Below are 13,835 nucleotides of genomic sequence, written 5' to 3'. Positions count from 1 at the left end.
ATATGTATATATATATGTATATATATGTATATGTATATATATGTATATGTGTGTGTGTGTGTGTGTGTGTATATATATATATAGGAATGCACATCTAAATGCATTCACTGTACAATTTTTTTTTTAATTTTTCTTTTTTCAGTTTCTTCTTGATTTTTGGAGTGATATCAGAACGTTATCTATCTTTTAGCTTGTTAAAGATTAGATCTGCAACTTCTGTTCCACTTGAGAGCCAGACCCTCTCTAAAGTATCTAATTCCACGCAAGAAAAACAATCTTCTTTCTACAGCTTTACATGATTATTAATGCTGGAGGCTGGCTTTAATCTCGCAGTAACATCTTGGAAACACTTCCTTAGTAGCCGATCTCTTTGGGATGTGATGAGGAAGCTTAGAAATTAGCATAATAGTTTAAAGTTATTCATTGCAGCATACAAAATAAATGGGTTATTTAACTATATTAAACTGTTTGGAAGAGTTTACTCTAATACTTGTCCAATTATATTGATTATAAAAAAATTTAAATGAGGCTCCATACTCACTGACAACAAAGAACTCAACTAAATCCACTAAGAAACACAACAACAACAAAAAAACACTTGGCTTTTGTTTTTCGTTTTGTTTTATTTTTTATTTTTTGCATACTTTACTCAACAAATCTGAGCCTAAAAATTTACACCAATACATCAAAACTGTTGAACTTCTCCATTTAAATGTGGCTTTTCAATGGATGTCACCATCTGTATGTCAACAAAATTACCATGCCAAAGCTGCTCTGTGTTGCTGTTTTTCTCAGACCTGGTTCTGCTGAGACCGCTGGTCTGCACGTTTTAGATGTTTTCCTGACATATTTGTTTTAAATGACGTCACCTCATCAGCTTGATATTACCTTCGTCAGAAGTCTGTTAATTACTTATTAATTTGATCCAAGCGCGTTGGAGCAGAGAAATATCTTAAACACGGAGGATGGAGAGTTCTCTGCACTGGAATCAGTCTGGGAAAGTGATCCAGATGTAATATCCTGATGCATGCTCAATAATCCAGGTAGAAAATTCTAACAAAGTTAAATCAGGTCCTCTGGATCGGTTCTTCTTGTTGAAATGTTTCATCTGTTATCTAAAAAAACTTCTTCAGTCTGAGGAGCTGCAACAAACTCAGTCTTATAAATGACATCTTCTCATAGTGGATCAACCAGTTTGCTGTTGACATCAAGAACTAGATGTTCAGATGATAGAGGACTATCAGCATAAGAATTAATTATTAGCACCTGATGGCTGTTTACTATTCACAGAGGGCTGAGTGATACTAGCAATAACAGCATTGTAAGAGGGGGACAGTTGGACACGGAGGCCTCCGCCCCTGTTTCATGATGGAGAGGTTCTCCACAAAGATGGCTTCCTTCACTCCTCCTTTAAACCATCGTTCCTCTCTGTCCAGGATGTGAACATCTTGAACCCTGAACGAGTGACCGCTGGCCTGGAGATGAGTGTAGACCGCAGAGTCCTGGCCTGATGATGTTGCTCTTCTGTGCTGGGCCATCCTTGACAAATAAATGAAATGAATGACAAAAAAACTTTGACTTTGATCCTTTTGGCCAGTGGCTGTTTAGTTTCTCCGATGTAAGACTGATCACCCCCCTGACACTGAACAACATACACAATAGTATTCGGTTTGTGCCGGGGGACTGGACCTTTGGACCAGTCTTTGCCGTAATGTATTTTGGGGTTTGAAAGCCACTGGGATGTTGTGTTTAGAAAATAAACGTCTCAGTGTTTTGGATAAAAGACGAAACGTTTCAACAAGAAGAATCTGTCCAGAGGACCTGACGTAACTTTGTTAGGTCCAGATGTGAGGTGTATTTATTTGAGAAGTTTCCTCTCTGTAGCTCCCAACATGAACCACCAGCACAAAGCTGCTCATAAAAACAATCTTAAATCTCCTGTGTATATATAAATATTTCAAAACTACTTATACGACTTGTGTAAAGCTACCATTCTCTTCTCCATCCTGCACTCAGCTCCTGTTAAAAAACTCTTTTTGGCCCAAACTGATTATTATACTAACAGGAAGTTCAGAGGTTGTGACAAGTTGGGACGTTTTCAAACTTTCAGCAACTAACGGTTAAGTGAGTGAATGAATTAATGAATTACAGCTGGCTTTGGAAAACTCATAAGTTTAAATTTTAGTTAATGTGTCTTCTACATTTCATTTTTTTATTGGACTACGGCTCTCAAACTGTAACACAAGTACTATTTGTAGTACTCAAGATCCATCTACAGTGGATCACAAAAGATTTTGATATTATTAGAAGTTAAATTTAAAGCTGATTATCTGTCATAAGCTGATTTGTGATATAAAAATATAAAGTAAAACTATTTAAAAAGATCCTGCACAACTATAGCCTGTAGTTCTATCTTGAAAACAGCTGCTACTCCACCGAATCCAGTCATCTGTTCGCTGATCTAATAAGTATAAACTCTGGGGAAAAGTAAAAAAATAAAAACAAAAAATGAAAGCAGCTTAACTCAACAATATCAGGTTTCTGTCACAAACAAAATATCCAAAGCATGGGCAGTGAAGAAGTCTAAAATAAAAGTTTTGTTTACAATCTAGCAGTAAAAAAAAAACATCCCGGGTGGAGTTCGGTCTTCCAGGACCTGATCCAGAGGTCAGGAGTTCAAGAGGTTTATTCCATCATTCAACCTTTTATTTAGACAAATAAAGCCCATTGAGCCTCAAGGACTCATTTACAAGAGAGACTTGATTTCAACAAAGAATGATGACAACAATGGACAACAGCACAAAGATGTGGTGAAGGCTGGCGAGGGATTAGAAACTGAGCCATCAGTGGGTACCATGCAGGTCTAGAAAAGATCAGAAAAACACTGGTAACAGAGACGAGACAGGACGGGAACAGAGTGAGGACAGCAGTCATCTGTCTATTACCCTCCTCGGTGCTCGCCTCCCATCACCTGAGCAGCGTGCCTCTCAGTCCACCGCCCAATGACAGAGCAACTTTTTTAATGTGGGTTGTCCTCACTGCCCGACTCGAGCTCAAATCTGGACTCGGCTACCCACGACAGGCACAGCAACGTGTCCCTGGCTGCCTCAGTTCTAAAGATCCAGGACCCAGTGTCCTGCTCTGAGGGCTGGACAAGGTGTAGCGTGAGAGGCAGCATCCCAGTGACTCACAATCCCAACTCAAACCTCGAAACTCAAACTATAGTGTGGAGCGATGGTCTTGCCCTGGCTTTTGTCTAAGATCAACGAGTACTTCTAAAGGCCCTTAGCTGTAAGACGAGGCTAATTACCATCCATCATCTTAGAAAATGTTTCATGACATCACTGAACGAGCCCTACGGGACTTACTAGTAACAGAAAATGACAAACAGGAAGAAACCAGTTTGACAAATATGAATATATCTTTGCACTTTTTATTGTGTACTTGGACGTATCATGTTTCATTTGTTTTTACATCTGGCTACTCCTTCAAAGGTCACCACAGCGAACTATGTTGCACGAAGACTTGACAATTGTTTTTTACACCGGATACCCTTCCTGACGCAACCACAGACCACCGAGCTACCACAGCCCTCTGTGTGGAGCAGAGAGCTGCATCTAGGGAACCTAGAGGAGAAGACGGTTGGGGTAGGAGCCTTGCTCAAGGGCCCATGGTGGGGCAAATGAAGGTGAAATCCGGTGTGGGTGCTTCTTTCCAATCACAGGCCCACCTTCTCTAACCTCTGCTCCACCACTCTACTATGTCATGGTACTCCCATTAAAACGTTTGAGTATCACTCTGTCACTGAAAACTCAATGTTGCCACCTGTGCACATGATGAATGTGTGTAAAACTCACATTAGAGCTGTTTGAAGGTTTGTTCCCGACAGATTTGTTGTGTTTTTATTCGCAGCTATGATAAAAATCATTTTTTGGTGTAGTCTATACAATACAAACATTAACCAGCAAAACCATTAGGACAAGTGACTGGTAATTTATTTAAGTGTCTTGTTTCTCCTTATCTTTAAAAACCCATTATGGCCCTGTTCTATCTTTGTAAACATTTTGCATGTAAGTCACACCCCACACATGGCTGCTGTGGCATGCCCCGCCACTCAGCGTGACAGCAGTATGCTCTGTGAATATTAAATGAAAGCTCAAAGGGTACTCAAGTGTTCTGAATCCTCAGATATTACTGTGGACATCTGATGGTATCTGTCCTCACAAAAACTTCAAGGTCAGGGTACAGAAACCCCAGGACATGTTCAGATGTTCATGATCTGACTGACCAAAGCTGAATTTAAAATAGTCATTCATATCGTTACCGTTGGTTTCTGTAAAAGATATGAACAATTAGTATCTGGAGTACATGTTGGAGGTTTCTGAACTACTTTGGTTTAGCAAAATACATTTGACTTCTGACTGAATAGATGAGCTAGTCTGAGTTTGAGCAAAGCCAAAACCAAAGTAGGTTGCTGCCATTTAAAAAAAAAAAGGAACTTTGAGTTTAAAACTTTATTATAAATTTCATGGTAAATACATTAAATTAACCTCTGCTCTGCCGTCAATTTGCAATGCACAATTATTCACATAGATATAACTACCGGTAGTTATTTACAAGTACAAATGGTAGCAGCTAGCTGGGGATGTTCCAGTGCATCTTGGGTATATCCTGCAGGAAGATCATTTCTGCCAGAGTAAGCATGAAATGTGGAAAGATGAAGGTAAAAAGGTTTATTAATTGCATTCACTAGAACGATGAGATTGGAGAGTGGCATTAACTTTGCTTGAACTAGTAGTTTGTCCACTGTAGAGTGGTGCATCGCTGGTTTGACATGAAATATACTTCAGCACTGTCAGTGATTTAATACATTAAAATTACATAAGCGTCAAAACTGATAGACAATACAATTCAGCCGTTAATCCAGGGGTGGACAACTGGATTGGAGCTGTTTGAATATTAATTCCCCACAGATTTGCTGTGTGTTTATATTCCCAGCTGTAATAAAAGTATCGTTAGTGAACATAACTTCAATTTCAGAATGGTATCATTTTGGCCCGCATGTTTAAGAGACTGATGCAGACATAAACATTATGCACAATTTATGTATATATAATTTTTAGGTTCAAAAGTGAATTAATTCTATATTTGTTCTCATTTTTTGGAACAAAGCACCATCATCCTTTACTGCCATAAAGTAGACTTTTGGATAATCATCAAATCAGCTTAAAATTATTTATTTTTTGTCCCACGAGAACTTTCATCTTGAAAGTTTTGGCCCAAATATGAAAACGTTTGGACGCTGCTGATTTTAATTATTTACAGTGCAATTAAATATGAGTTTTTATTCAACACAGTCACTCAATGCAATGCTACAAAGTAAAGGAAGGATTCTGTCAATTTTTGAGTGTAATTTTTATTGCCTAATAAAAATGACCCTAACAGATCCTGTGTATTGAAATATGCTTTTATAAAACCTGATTTATAAAAAAAAAAAATGTTCTAGTTTATATGTAAAACCTGCTAGTAGCAAACATTTAGAACAATTTAAATAACTCAACAGTGCGCAGCTCAAGCATTTTACCAAGTATTCACTGGTTAACTGGTCACCATTAACTTCACACAGACTTTCCCACTGGTACATTTTCATCTTTAAATCACTTCTTGGTCTGCTGCCTTCATACATCTCCTCCTACATGTCTCTGCATGAGTGCAGCTACGGCGTGCGCTCTCAGGACATTATTACCTGCAGTGTCCCCTCAGTGTGGACTGAACTAGACAAAAGGGCCTTCTCCTACTCCGCTCCTGTTTCCTGGAATATCTTACAAAAAGATCTGAAGCTCTCGACCATGACCTCTCTAAGTGACTTTAAACATCTGTTAAGTTCCTGGCAAGAACCAATGCAGACATGTTCCTGTTTTTAGTTTTATACACAGCCTTATAATCTAGCAGGTTTTTTTTTTGGCTACTTTTTCCTTTTGACTGTCCTTTTGGTTGCCATTTTATTTTAATTTGTAAAATATATATATATATATATATTTGTATGCCTCTTTTATGATTGTCTATTGTTGTTGTTGTTGTCATCACTCTTTGTTAAAGAAATCAGGTCTCTCTTGTAAATGAGTCCCAGAGGCTCAATGAGATCAACCTGAATTTTCTACAACATAAAAATTAACTTTTTCTGATTTTCTTCTGAAATATTAGTTGACCCACGTGATCAAAAGAGGATTTCAAGGGTGAAGTACACTTTAGTGTTTGTAGCTGTTTATACCGGTGCTGCAAAAATTGAGACCTAACTCTAATGAGAAAACAATATGGTCTCGCCACAGAAATGGCACCAGAAAACTTTGTATACTAAAAAGTCTAAATATTTTTATACACAAACATCTTTGTCATTTTGCCTATAGAAGGAAACCTGCTTTCAAGCTTTGAACAATTCAATGGGTTAAACTTTGCCAGTCCGGACATAAACTGATGCTTGTAGAATCCAGCACTGCTCTGGCACACAGCTGCTCTACAAAACCCAATCCCGTTTATGTGAACATCCATGGATTACAAACTGATTAATCTTCAGATCTGTAGTCTGATTGATTTTGAGATTTTCTGTTTATCAATTTGAGACTTAAATTCAGGTATTGCCTTAAAATTTCAATCACACCTTTAGACTTTTTTTTTTTATTCTGACCTGGACCACAGTCTGGCAAAATGTAGACAATTCCCTTTTTACTATGTCATTAATAACCTGTGCAACCAAACTTAATAACTCTTTTCATTTGTCTTTTTTCTGTTTCTTGCAGTGGCTTATATGACTTCTACCACTACTTCTACATGCTGACAAATGTCCTGTTTTACGTAAGCTCTGCAATCAACCCAGTCCTCTACAACCTGGTGTCGGCTACATACCGCCAGATCTTCTTTTCCACACTGCGCTACTTCTTCATGCCCTGCCGCCATTCACCCAGGAGGCAACCACACCCCCTGACCCGCCACTCCATCAGTATTTCCAGCAACCACACCCTCTCCACCAATACCATCAAAGAAACAACGTATTAAAACAAGAAATGCCTCGACATTCAACCTATTTGGTGCCATTTTGTGATCAGCGGTCATGCAAAGACAATGATTCATTTAATAGGTTGGAAAATCTTGACTATTGTGATACTGTGATCATCCTTGTCATGTCATATCAAGTGCCCAACCAGAGACTACAAAGACAAATGTGTCTTCATCCAGCCTTGCACGGAAAAATGAGGGAATGCAGAAAATGTCAATAAAAAATAAAAACGAAGAAACTTTTGAATACTGATTGTAGAAATTTCATTCAGTGTTTGTAACTGACCATAGTAGGGTAGTGGCTGAAAGAATGAGATCGTGGATACAGGCAGTTGAAATGAGTTTCCTCCGCAGGGTAGCTGGACTCTCCCTTAGAGATGGGGTGAGAAGTTCAAGTATCCGGGAGAGACTCAGAGTAGAACCGCTGCTCCTCCACATCGAGAGGAGCCAGTTGAGGTGGTTCGGACACCTGGTAAGAATGCTTCCTGGGCATCTCCCTAGGGAGGTGCTTCAGGCATGTTCGACTAGGAGGAGACCCCGGGGAAGACCCAGGACACACTGGAGAGACTTTGTCTCTCGGTTGACCTGGGAATATCTTGGGGTCCTCTCAAAAGAGCTGGAAGAGGCGGCTATGGAAAGAGATGTCTGGGCCTCCCTGCTCAAGCGGATGTCTCCGTGACCCAACTTTGGAATATGTGGAAGATTGTGACCTTGACCTTGAAACAGAGGTGATAAGTGTACACAGCAGATGGATGGATGGATGGATGGATGGATGGATGGATGGATGGATGGATGGTGTGTAACCAGTCATCAAAGGGTCATGATGAAAATTAACCTACTGCTTTGATAAAATCTCAAGTATTAAATTTTAAATGTCAAAGTACTTTCTATATGAAAATGGCCTCTAGCAATATTTCTATTATTAAAGCTTCCTTACAAAAACTTGACTTTGGTGTAAGAAAAAATACACGGGACACGTTTTTATACGCACGTCAAAGGCGGACATATTATGGAATAGTCTCCGTCCATCCATCCGTCAACTTTCTCTTGTCCTGCCCATAACTTCTGATCTGCTCAAGATAATGACCAAAACTTCATACACTTATGCATCATCACTAATCAAAGTGTCACATACAGTTTTCATCACCCCAGCTCCAAGGTCAAGGTCACAAATCAAGGTCAAATTTAGAACAATGTAAGCTCACCAATAACTTCTAATCCACTCGAGATAATTTGATGAAACTTGATACACGTATGCATCGTCACTAGATGGAGTGCGGCATACACGTAATGCTGCTTCAAGGTCAAGATCACAAATCAAGGTCAGAGATAAAACTAGGTCTTCGCTTGTCCAGGTCACTGCCATGGACTGGTTTATAATAGTTTATTAACAAGCGTACAATGTGCCGTATGTCGAACTCTTGTTCTTTTTAGTCCATGCTGACATCTGTGAGGAAAGACTACCTCGCATCATTGCCTCTTAGTTTTCTTGCATGAACTGATTTTGTAACTCCGGTTTTTATTGTTGTTTTTTTTGTGTGTGTGTGTGTGTGAACATAATACCAGAGGTTTGTAATGTACAGCTTACACTCTCTGGTGTAAGTGGAATGTTGTAAATACAGAAAACAGAATGTTTATTTCTGACGATATTTTTCAGTATTCATGAAGCCTTTTCATAAATCAGCAAAGAACTGAACAGAAAGCAACAGACTGTGACTCATTAATGTGTTTGTGCGTAATTATGCCACAAGTTATTTTTGTGTTGGGAATAAAATGATTCCTAAACACATGAGTTTGAAGCACATAAAAGGGACCAATTCAGGATAAAATAATTTCTTGTACTGCTTTCCCACCAGCCGCTGCAGAAACTCAACATGCCTATTAAAGACATGCCAACTTCTTGTGAATCGAATCCTTTCCATTTCTATCCCTGGTCTGTATGTGGTCTTGGGGTCCTTATTTTCTAAAACATTATTTCTGTTAATCACTGACTTTTTGCTCCATGAAAGTAATTTCTTCATGCCTTTTTTTAAATTTGTTCCCAAGCACTTAAGCCCTAGCACTATTATTACATGTATGGCAATAAACCCATCAGTTTCTTCTGGATGCAGCTACTCTACCCTGACTATTCAGAACACTTTGCTATGGTCGAATGGTTTCAGAATTTACAATTTTTCATCTTTTTCTAAGCTCTTTACCTCAAACTTGATTAAAAAAATATATTTTAATCAAAGTGGGGAAAGGTGGTGGAACAATTTTAGAAGGACTTAAAAAAATGTAAGGGAGCTGAAACGCTTAAATGAACCCACTTACATTCAGCTGTGATTTGAATGTTAAAAAAAAAAATACTATTCAGTTTAATTTGTAGTCGAGCCGCACCAGAAGTTGTCTCAAGGCAGCATTCGTAAATTCATTATAAAAGTAATTTAGTAAACGTTATCAATCTAAGGAAGCAGCAGATTGTGTTGAATATTCACTTCATCACAGTCTCCCATCCTGAGCAAGCACAAAGGAGACAGTGGAAAGAAAAAACTCCCTTTAACAGGAAGAATCCTCCATCAGAACCAGGCTCTGGACGAGCAGCCATCTGCTTTGACCAGCTGGGTTTGAGAGGAACAGGAAGTAGAAACAGACACAGAATGACAGGTCCAGGTGAACTTTCTATAGGGAGGAAAGACAAAAAAAAAAGCATGTTAAGATAAAAATGATTCCAAATACAGAGTGTAGGGTTTCTGGGGTCTTGTCATACATGTCGTGTTTTTCCTCATGTTTGCCTGTCACCCTCAGCATTTCTCCTCCTGTGATCCAGCACTGTCGCACCTGTGTCTAATCCTAATCACCGTAGGTGTCTTTCATTTCACCTCGTTAGTGTCTGTGTATATTCAGCCCCTTGGTGTCTTGTCAGTGTCTCTGAATTGTCCTTGTCCCGTCCAAGGCTTCGTGTTTCTTCATCCCTCCGTGTCTCTCCTTTAAAGTAAGTGTGCTGCCCCGACAGCTTTTTGTTTTTGTTTATTCATATTAAACATTTTTACTTATTTTACTGGAGTCTCCTCGTCTTCCTGCACTTTGGGTTCTACACACGGAAGCCGATCATGATATCGAGATTACAAGTTAAGACAGCAGCAGAGCGAGGGAATGTGGTCAATTTGTCCTCCAGCAGACTAAGCCTATAGCAGCAGAACTAAGGGATAACTCTGGAAACCCCAGCCAACTCTATAGGATTTATCAAAAAGGAAAGCTTTAAGCCCAGTCTTAAAACTGGACAATGTGTCCGTCTCACAGACAGAAACTGGAAGTTATTTCCACAAGAGAGGAGCCTGATAACTGAAACATCTTCCTCCCATTCTGCCTTTGGAAACTCTAGGAACCACAAGTAAATCTGCAGCCTGCTTTGTTAGGAAATTATGGTAAATGGACTGTACTTATATAGCGCCTTTCTATCTTATTTCAAGATACTCAAAGCGCTTTACACTACAATCTGTGTCCTCATTTACCCATCCACACATCACTCTACATCTCTACAAAGCTAATTGAACAAATCATTCTAAAGAGACTAATCAGAGCTTTGTCACATTCAAACACCGATGGGACACATATCAGAGGCTATGAGGGGTTCAGTGTCTTGCCCAGGGACACTTCAGCATGTGACTGCTGGTGGATTCGAACCCCCAACTCTCGCATTGGAGGATGACTGCTCTAACCACTCAGCCACAGCCGCCCAACTTATGGAACAATAAGATATTGAATATAAGGGTGCATTCACACCAGCCCTGTTTAGTCTGCTTTAATCATTTCCTAGGAAGTCCGGTTCGTTTGGGGAGGTGTGAACTCGTCATCGAACTCTGTCACGGAACAAAAAGGTGAACTCTGGCCCGGGCTAAAACCTAGGTCTCGGTCTGGTAGAAGAGAACTCCAGCGCGGTTCCATTACGGTGTGAATGTAAACAGACCGGCCCCGCTCCACAAGCAAGAAGTGGAGTACAGCGCGGGGCAAACACGCATTTCTCTGACCTTATATTGAGCCGTCAGCTGCCTTGTGGGAAAAACAACATTCTCCATGGTCTTCTGCCTCATCTTCTGCTCATGCTGAGTCCATTTTTGAAAAAGGACAAAATATAACTCCTAAAACTGCTAAAACTTGATGCCACTCCGTTTTTGTTTTTATTTACAGAAGAAGAAGAAGACGTGTCTTCAGAGGTTTTTGTGTCGTTTCTTTCAGTAGTTCTTGGTGCAGCGCCCCCCACAGGCGAGTGGGGGAACAGGTTGGTTCAACAGGTTGACTCGACTGCACAGTGCAGTGTGAATGCAAACGCACCAGCTCAAATGTAACAAAAGCTCATGAATATTGGTCCCCAACTGAACCGAGTCTACCGGACTATCAGGTATAAGAAGGAGCTAGGTTGTTGTCAAGAGCTTTGTATGTTTGAAGTAATATTTTGAATTCTATCCTGAATTTGACAGGGAGCCAATGGAGAGAAGCTAAAACTGGAGAAATATGGTCTTTCCTATCACTGAAAAAAGACAATAGTTGATCCCACCTTCAATGAATTGTTTCAACTGGTAACAAGTAATTCAATTAAGTTCATCCTATAATTTATTGTCTAACTTGACAAATTTAAGTCTGTTTTATTAATCATTTATTTATTATGTGCAAATAAAATGATTTAAAGTAAATAGTAACCAATCATTCCCAACATCTAAGTAAAAAAAATAAAATAAATACTTGAAATTTCACTTCAATCTGCATTACTACCTCTTTCTGTTGGAACAGTGCAGGACATCTGTCTGACTTTGAAATCCTCTATATGGCAGGTTCTTCATCCGCCACCTCCTGACACCTGTAGGTGGTCCCTTAGCAAAAAGTAGTTTTATTTAAGTGTACTACAAGTATACTTATTTTACACTAAAAATGAGGAAGTGTACTTCAAGTTTACTTTTTATAAACTTTATTTGATATACTTAAAAATAGTATACAAATGTCCCAATTTAGTCCAAACAAGTATTAAATCAGTATACTTTCTAGTACACTACAAGTATGGTGTGTAGTATACTTGACATACTTGACTTAAAGTGTACTTGCAAAAATGAACTTCAAATGTACTACTTTTTGTTAAGGGGTGTATCAGTCTTAATCATGGACAGAATGTTTTTTATTTTGGGTTGACTTTTTATTCTCCTGCCTATTGTCTTAGATGTAGCTACATAGACATTTTTTTAATGTTTAATCACTGGGTGTATAACTACAACTGCTTAACTTATTAGATCAACCTGATTCAGAATATGACCCCACAATTAGCATGTACACAAAACGGCCGCTACACTTAACATTAGAATGCAAAACATGTCTAAAACTAAATCAAATGATCAAATATTGATGTAAATGTTGGTGGATGTCTTTTTAGCACAACTCTAATTCCATATGACTTATATGACATAAAAAAATAAACATATTGACTTGTTGTTGATTAGCTGTAGTGGCCATCTTAAATGAAGTCATTCAGCCATAGACTTACATCCAATGACAACTTTATGAGAGTTTTACTAAATTTTATCGACTGATTCACGATCTATTCTGTAAACAGACAAACGTATGCGTTCAGGAGCAGGTGATTACATGATTGCCCTGTTTTCAAGGCGGTGGGTGACAATAAGAGGCACTTAGAGGATTCATGCTGTTTTCTTGCACAGAAAAATACCTGGTCGGTACAAACTGCACATTAGATGTTCACTCTGTTCTCGACTTGAAGAGCAGCACTGATGACAATATGTTGCCAATTTTACTTTAGAGTTTAAAGAAAAAATACCTTAAAAATGGTAATTTCTGCCAATATTGCTCTATTTACATACATCTATTTATTAATGTTCAGACTGCTGTTTATAGTGTTTCTCTGCCTCACACACATGCAACAAACGAGGCCATATATCGAGAATCGTGCATCTACACACAAACTGCTCGCTCATGAAAAAAACACCACTTAGCAGAGAAGTGTTTGACCTTTACTAAAGAACAGCCATGGCAATTAAAAGCTGCATACTTGGAAAAAGAAATGCCACTCACAATGCAAATGCAAGCCTGGTCTTTTATCGGAGCTATAAGCTTTGGAATAAAATGTTTGGCTTTTTGTGGGAGGTGTGTGATCAAATCCCTGCGTGGAGTCTGCGGTCCACAGTTCATGTTTGTTTGGATTCCAAGAAGGACTGCTGCTTCTCCGACAGGTTCAGGAGCTGACGAGGCCCGTCAACGAGCAGGTCAACATTAAATCAGTCCGAATATTTGGTTTGGGTTAAATATGATGCAGCTCGGTGGCACGGTCGCTCAGTTGGTTGAGCTGTTGCTTCTCAGCGAGAAAGTTGTCAGATCAAATCCCGGCCGAGGAACTTTCAGAGTGGATTTTCTGGTTTTTCTCTTTAAAAAAAAAAAAAAAACTGTCCACATGGCCTGACTGAACATTGTTTGATTTTTTTTTTTTTACCTGGATTATTGAGCAGGAACCTTGATTTCTGGGTGGAGTTTGCATGTTCTCTCTGTCCTGCATGGGTTTTCTCCAGGTACTCTGATTTTCCTCCCCCAGACCAAAAACATGCATGTTAGGCTGATTGGTAACTAAATTGTCCCTAGGTGAGAGAGTGAATGGTTGTTTGTCTCTGTGTCCCTTTGATGGACTGAAGACCTGTCCAGGGTGTCCCCTACCTCTCACACGGTGATAGCTGGACATGGGCACCCGAAAAGGAAGAAATGGATGGATGGATGGATGGATGGATGGATGGATGGATGGATGGATG

At 39.2% G+C, this 13,835-nt stretch overlaps 1 protein-coding gene across 1 annotated transcript in view; it reads left to right on the top strand.

The window, feature by feature from the left end:
* LOC119417341 (neurotensin receptor type 1) overlaps positions 1–7,053 on the top strand; it is a 33,953-nt gene extending 26,900 nt beyond the window's left edge. The window contains exon 4 of the mRNA XM_037684547.1: positions 6,798–7,053. Coding sequence (XP_037540475.1) covers positions 6,798–7,053 — 256 coding nt within the window. The remainder of the gene's footprint in view (positions 1–6,797) is intronic.
* Positions 7,054–13,835: the final 6,782 nt, after the last annotated feature.

Source organism: Nematolebias whitei, chromosome 11 (genome assembly GCF_014905685.2).
Source record: "Nematolebias whitei isolate Nwh7 chromosome 11, NemWhi1, whole genome shotgun sequence".
Lineage (NCBI taxonomy): Eukaryota > Metazoa > Chordata > Actinopteri > Cyprinodontiformes > Rivulidae > Nematolebias > Nematolebias whitei.
This window is presented reverse-complemented; position numbering and strand designations above follow the sequence as displayed.